Below are 7,519 nucleotides of genomic sequence, written 5' to 3' on the forward strand. Positions count from 1 at the left end.
ATTGGTAGACCAGCATAAATAGTGCCCTTTAAATATATAAGTATCCATTTCAGCATTTGAAAATGATCATTGAGGGAGGGGATTGTGCATATGCTGATAAACCTGTTAACAACAAATGAGATATCTGGTCTCATTTGAGATCATGCAAGATTTCAGTAGAAATATGGATCAGTGAATGGTTGCAAGGCATCAGGTGAATCTTGGGACTTATGGGCAATGGGAATTTGTAGAGGATGGCAGTCCTCCATGCAAGCTTTGTCTAGTAAGGCTTGAACATTTGATATTTGATGTAGCAATATGCTTGTGTCAGAACGTTGAACTTGTAATCCAAGGAATATATGAAGATTGGCAAGATTCTTAACCAAGATTTGCCAGTAATTTGGAAATAGCATCTATATCATTTCCCATGAGTAAGATATCATCCAACCGTTTCAGAATATTTATCTTTTACCAAAAGAACTTATGTTGTTGCTGATTATTGATTACTTGTTTCTGTATGAAAATGTATTAACTTCTCTCAATCATACTAAAACAAGTCAATGATGATCTTTATTATATATATATATTTTAAATTCTTTGAATCACTCAACATGATTAAGAAATAAAAGTTGAATACATAATCTCATCTTTTTGTTTAAGTTGGGGATATTAAGTTCTCCACTTAAGTTTCTGCTTATTGGTAATAGTTTGTATCTTATTTTTGATAACTTTTCGAGTCATTGTATGAATCAACCCATCCCAAATCTGTTAAGGTCATGTATTATAAAAGAAATATGTTGAAGTTTGGCCACAGCTCTTCGAATCCTTCTTACTGTCTGTTGAAGTCAGACACGTACATCACCCTTAGCTTAATTTGCTAAAATTGTTACATCTATGAATACAGGATTGCTCACTGTTTCCATAGAGAATCAGAGCAGCTTTTCTCACTAGTATCCAGAAAGTAAAAATATAATGGATAAAGAGAGAACAAAGGATGTTAGAAAAATAAAATAAAGAAACCGATGAATTCAAAAGAATATACATTTTCAAACTAAAATCAGAACAAAGAAAAAAAAAGTTTTATTGAATGCACTACAACAAATCAACTTGTCTCACATTATGCATGATACAACTATGAAAATGCCAAAATTACAATTTTAAGATCATGATTACAACAATCAATCTATGCATGAGAAAATGAATCTATCTATAGCCTATTTATAAGAAGTTTTGGCCTGCTGCATTTGGGCGTACTCTAAAATTGCTCTCTCAAAGCGCTGAAGCTCTTCATAGCTCATAATTTGAGCATCAACTCTGTTGAACCAGAAAGGCAGATTCTTTCCAGCCATTGCTTCAGCAAAATCAAACTCCCAATGATTTCCTGCCTCTTTCTCCGGGGAGATTTCGAACTCACGGCGGAGGAGGGAGTCGGCTATGGTGTTGGAGCAATAGAGCTATTCAACCATGGCTTCGACATAAGCAGAATTCAAAGAATCGTCTTCTACCTCTTTTTCTGGGTATGAATCAAATTGAGAGCAGAAGTGAGCTTCGGCTTCCATATCTTCAGCAAAAGCAGATTCCCAATCATCTTCGATCTCTTTGTCTTGTGGGATGCCAACTTGAGAACAAAGGAGAGAATTCAGGATTTCAGCGTCAGAGCAATAAAGCTTCCCAGCTTGAGAGAAAGTGAGGATCCCGATTTTGGCTCCGGATAAAATCGAGAGCTCCTCCGCCTTCTTAAACAACCCTTTACGGCGCTTTGAAAAGCAAACCATTCGTGCTTCGGCCTTCTCTATCAATTTATTATCCAATTTTTTCCTTCCTTTTCCAGCCATGAGGAGGAACACTTTTTCGCAGACAGAAAATGGGAAATCGGAAAGAGGCAGAACTCAGGAGAAAACGAGAAACAGAGATAGAACTATACCTCTGCCTATTCTTCCATTTTATAAACATTGCCTCAATGGCTCTCAACGGTCAATGTCATTTTGGCGGAAATCATTCTCGCTAATTCAAATTTAATTTTCCTATTCCCCTTAACCTAACGGTCCAATTTTTTATTTTTTACTTCCGTCAGAATTTTATCATGTTTAGTTTTTTGCTATCACTACTTTCTAAATTTTAAAATTTATTTAGGAATTGGTATTTATATTTAATGACTCAGAATTTATATTTTTTTTCTTTCGTAAATGATTAATAAATGATTATGCATTTTTTTAATACTATTAATGATATGACATCTCCAATTCATTAAGGTATAGTTTATCGGTTAATAATTATTACGAGATTTGTTTTATGGTTAACGATAAAGCTATTAGTTAAAAAAGAAAAGTATAATTTGTTTAATAAATGATTAGGTACTTAATTTAGGGTAATCATGAGGTGGCACTAGGGATGCAAACGAGTCGAGTCGAGCTCAAGCTAGGGAGTGTTCGAGTTGAGCTTATCGAGATCCGCTCGTGCTTTGCCCCTGTTTTGGATTTTCCGCTCGCGAGGTTTGGATTTCCCGCCCACGAGCTGCTCATCGAGCCGACGAGTCGAGTCCGACGTATGTTCGAGATCGAGCTCGATTAGCTGTCGAGCTCAGTTCGAGCTCGACTCGCGAGCTCGATAAGCTCGACTCGTCGAGGCTGTTACCAAGTCGAGTCCAAGCCGGCTCGCGAGTTGGCTTGACTCGGTTGAACCCCTAGGTGGCACATAACATTCTCTCATAGCTGGTCTGTTTTAGTAAATGGAATTATACTTCGAAAAAACTAAACAACCTTTAAACATTTATTCTTCAAAGGCCAATCAAATTTCATATTGCAAGAGAATAACTCTTTTGTAGCCGCTTAGAATATGGAGTGACTAGCCTTGCAATTAGAATGTATATGTTAGCCTTAGGAAATACTACAACAACAACAATAATAACAAGCTATATGGAACCGACTATATAAATCATTTTTCTTCATTATGTTGAATTAACAATTAAGTTCTCATTCAAATCTAATAAAAATAGATTATTTTTAATCCTTTCTAATCAATTCTTTTTTGGTATACATCTCTTTTTCTTACTATAGGTGGATCTAATATGTCTACTTTCTGAACATGGTCATTAAAAGGTTGATGTTTTATATGGCAAAAGCATCTAAAATGGCTCTCTCTAATCATATATGTCATTGCATATATCCCAACCTTTTCACGTATATACTAGTTAAATAAATTATTAATGCATATTAAAAAAATTATTAATATTCTAATTTAGAGTTGTTAATTTCAATTAACACCTGGTTTAATTGAATTTTGCATTATAAAGGCATAAGAAGGATAAATCTTGGGTTGAGAGAGTTACAAATTCTAACACTTTCTTGACAAACAATATGCATCAACAAGATAAGATATCACGACTTGACTATCTCAACAACATAGTCGAGGAAAAAAGATTTTGCTTTTTTTATTTTATTTTATTGGGATCTTGTGGAGGTAATCATATTAACAAATGGTAGGCACATAAAGAAGTAGAAGAGTCCTCATATACTAAGCAACCTTGCACATTTATGATAGTATGTGAAGATGTGTGGCTCCAATGCTCGCCTAACCTAATTATCATAAGAGTGAATCAAATTATTTTTTGATACTTTCTTGACCTAAATGTCGCAACAACAAATTAAATGGAAGGACGATTCAACATTTCATTGATCTTATCAAATATTCAAATGAGGAACAAGGGGAGGCATTGAAAGTCAAATGAGTTTGCACATCTAAAGTGAGTTGAAAGACAATTCAATTGTATCTTTAACAATATCATAACAAGATAACTAAGAACTTTTAGATGTTCTCTTGATTGGATCACAATGTTAAAGTGAAAGGAAAGAATTCAATGTTTTCTTAACTACTTCACACTAATGAAAGAGGAATGTGTGGAGGTTCTAAGAGCCAAATGAGTTTTCTTATAAGTGGTGGGATGGTAAGCTCCATAATTCCAATGCATGTTTGATATATCATTATAATAGTTGAGCTAACCTAAGGATAATAAATATGTAATGTAGCTCTACACAATTGCAATAACATTAAATCAAGTGTGAATGGTAAAAAAAAAAAATAACATATATGAAATTGTATGACCATGGATGTAACTCCAAGGTGAGAGCTTTGCCTCGAGCAAAATTGTATTTAATGCTAAGCTTTACAGGACTATGATTGATATCTACAAGAAACAAACTTTGGGGTTTAAGTGATTTGGCCATTAGGGCCAGGTCTCACACATGCAATATAAGAAGGTAATATGACCAATAAGGAGTGAATGCGTTAGGAAGAAGATCCACTACGATAAATTGAATCACTAGGATGAATAATCAATACTTTAGTCCATGTTAAAGATAATATAGGAAACAAGGCTCTCCTATCATGCAATTTTACTTTAAATTTATAATTTGATGGCACTTATTACATTGTTATTATATATCAATTTATTTTTTAAAATTATTCATATTGCATGACCCAATGCATTATTGATTATGCTTTGAATAACACTTATTTATTAGAATAAGATTATAAAATTTATTAGCGTGAAATTTTTCTTAGAACATTTTTTGCCATGGGCGGCAAAATCAAGAAGAGCTCAGGACAGGCAATTGATCACATTGAAATCTCTTTTTTCCTTTAGAAGAATAAATATTTTAATTATTTTGCCCACCTTAAAATGTAGTTGCCAAAATTCTAAAAAAAAAAAAAAAAATTGTATCTTATACATAAAATTATGCATTTCACGATCCTATTTTGCCCACCCTCAAAAAGAAAGGCTGGTTCCACCCATATTTTCCATGCTGTCTGATTGATCATCATTATAGGAGCAAATTTTTTAGTACATTCAATATTTAAGTCTATATTTGTGACGCCCCAGGCATCCATAGTGAAAGGATTCGTCGACAGTCTTGATCAACTATCATTTCTTGCTCCCTTGCTCTGACCTGAAATTGTTAACCACATATAATGAGCTTCAAAAAGCTCAGCAGATCACCAAAGCCTACAACTGAAATCAAAGTACGGTACTGAAACAATATGCATGTCAATCTATCAAATCCATAACACTCAATTGCACATGATTAGTGAATCTATGCAGCAAGTATGAAAATCAGTACAGAAATAGAAATCAATGCATAAATAATAGAATCCCAAAATCATCAATGATAGAATCAGTGAATAGTAGAAATCAAATCAATAAAATCATATAAATCAATCAAATCAATAAATTAACAATCAAGCAAATCAATCAAATCAATAAATCAATAAATCAATCAAATCAATACATCAATAGTCACGTGCTATAAAAATCAATACAATGAATTAATGTATCAGTGGATCTGTAGTATCGGTATCAGTATCTGTAGTATCAATAGTATCCATGAATCAATGAATCCATAATATCGATGAATCAATAATATCGGTATATGTATCCATGAATCAATATAATATCCATATCGATGCCAGTATCCATGAATCAATACAACATCCATATCCATATCGGTGTCGGTATCCAGTGACATGAATAACATGCAATATCAATGAAATCGTACAGTAACAGTAAACCCGTAAATCCATTCAGTAATAAATCAATTCAATACAATAAATCCGTCAATATCAATAAATCAATAAATCAATAAATCCATTCACTAACAATAAATCCGTCGATATCAATCATGCGTAGGGTAATTAATAAATCAATCAGAAATTAATAAATCAATAAATCAATCAGAAATCAATAGATCAATTCATATCACGAAATCCATACAAGAAAATGTCAATAAAATCCATAATGAGATCATAAGGATAATACTGTACACATGCAATTCAATACAATAGTCTTACTGAACAAGTATAATAACTGGCTATTAAGGCGTTTTTTAAGTCGATAATCCATTATACTGTTGTAGAAATCCATAGTGCTGTTGTAGAAATCCATAAATATATCCGTTGGCTCAATAAGAGTCATCATTCTGTGCCCGTCGGCATAATAATCTCCTTATGACTCTCAATCGTTGTATCAATGATCAATAGAGGATATCGCCAAACCCTTTTTAAAGGAAAGCTCGTCGGCCCACCATCCTGTTATGGACCTCCGAAAGAGCACCGTGCGAACGGGTCGATTGGAAGGGCAGATTGGATCGTGCATACGACTAACCATTGAGGATAGGGGCTGTCGCCAATACACCCCGATGGGTAGTAATATACACAACCTAGTCACGGTTTTCCCCCATCCGGTACAAAGGCTCGAATGGGGTTTAGTAGATGTGGGGCCAAGTTTCCCACGGGCGCAAGCGCCCGTGGTTAATTACATCTCAGGCCGGAGCCCGAGAAAACTCTCGATTAAGGATCATACATTATCCCCTCCTAAAGTGGGATCGGCACGAGGGTATAGACTAGGAAGTCCTACTCAAAGGGAAGAAATGTCTGAAGGGCTGAATCAACATGCGTGGTTCATACCAGTATTCGGAGGCTCTAGGGTACTAAAGAGAAACTGGAGAAAGAAAAATTAGACAATCAGTCACATGCGTGAGAGAATGATGGAGGTGGCGTCATCCTGTGACGCGGATAAGTAGAATTTATGATCCCTAAAAGGAAGAGACCTACCTACTATTTAAGGCATATTACGAGACCGAATGTAGTAGCCTCGAATCCTAAATCTAGGTTGGGCTTAGTGTTCAACGAAACACTAAGACCCGTGTCCTAGCTAATGCAGTGCAAAAATCTGGACTTATCCCGACCTGGATTGGGGAGCCAGCTAACCACCTAATCGCTTTAAAACCATGCTATCCAGTCAATTATAAAAGATGGGTGGGAGGTACAGTTATTTGAAATAGGACCGACATCTAAAGAGTTTCCTAATTGGTCCCAAACTTATGTTGAGTAAATGCTCATAACTAATGCAATTAAATTTTAATTAAATTGATTTCTAATGCAATGCATGCTAGTTGAAATGTCAGCTCATGAATGCTTTGGATTTTAAAAATAGGCTTAATATAAAATAATTTTTAGAAAAGACTGGGTCTCCCTAGGTCCGGCACTTCATCCTCATAGGCCAGATTATTCGGACTCTACCCGCAGGTAGGGAGATGTCTTATAGCAAGGAAAGAGAAATGCAGTAATATGCATGCGACCCCGGACGATTCCGGTAGTTTCCTAGATTCATTAGGTTTCTATGTTATTTAAACTTTAAAATTTTAGAAATTAGTTATGAGTATAAAAATTTTATAATTTTTAAAAGAGCCTAACGCAATCCAGGCTAAAATAAAATCGGCATGCAAGAAAGAAATCTAGAAAAAACAGATATTTCTAAGCGCAATCAGGTAAGCACATCAATATAAATCCACAAAAATAATCAACTAAATGTCCATAGGCAAACTGCCCTTATTACAACCCAGGGTATGCAGAAAATAAAGTGGCCGGGCACCACTGCCAACAACCCGGATTTCTAAGCCTATGACAGACGCAAATGACCTTGAGTGGGATATTGGCCTTCAGGTCTTCAATCTTCTTTGGATCACTTCTCCTTGGACTCCTTGGA

The 7,519-nt window shown here is 35.0% G+C and overlaps 1 protein-coding gene across 1 annotated transcript; it reads right to left on the reverse strand.

Moving 5' to 3' along the window:
• Window positions 1-1,193: 1,193 nt before the first annotated feature.
• Window positions 1,194-1,754, reverse strand: LOC110108539. The gene is made up of 2 exons (XM_020839220.2): window positions 1,485-1,754; window positions 1,194-1,433 (listed from the first exon to the last, which is right to left on the reverse strand). The coding sequence occupies exons 1-2, from the start codon at window positions 1,752-1,754 to the stop codon at window positions 1,194-1,196; spliced, it is 510 nt and encodes a 169-aa protein (XP_020694879.2).
• Between the last annotated feature and the right edge of the window lie 5,765 nt (window positions 1,755-7,519).

This window comes from Dendrobium catenatum, unplaced genomic scaffold, assembly GCF_001605985.2.
Source record: "Dendrobium catenatum unplaced genomic scaffold, ASM160598v2 fragScaff_scaffold_231, whole genome shotgun sequence".
Lineage (NCBI taxonomy): Eukaryota > Viridiplantae > Streptophyta > Magnoliopsida > Asparagales > Orchidaceae > Dendrobium > Dendrobium catenatum.

Coding starts and splice junctions, on each gene's coding strand:
- LOC110108539 (XM_020839220.2), bottom strand. CDS start 1,754: ATGGTTTGCTTTTCAAAGCGCCGTAAAGGGTTGTTTAAGAAGGCGGAG. Junction 1,434..1,484: donor ATTCATACCCAGAAAAAGAG/GTAGAAGACGAT, acceptor ATGGTTGAATAG/CTCTATTGCTCCAACACCAT.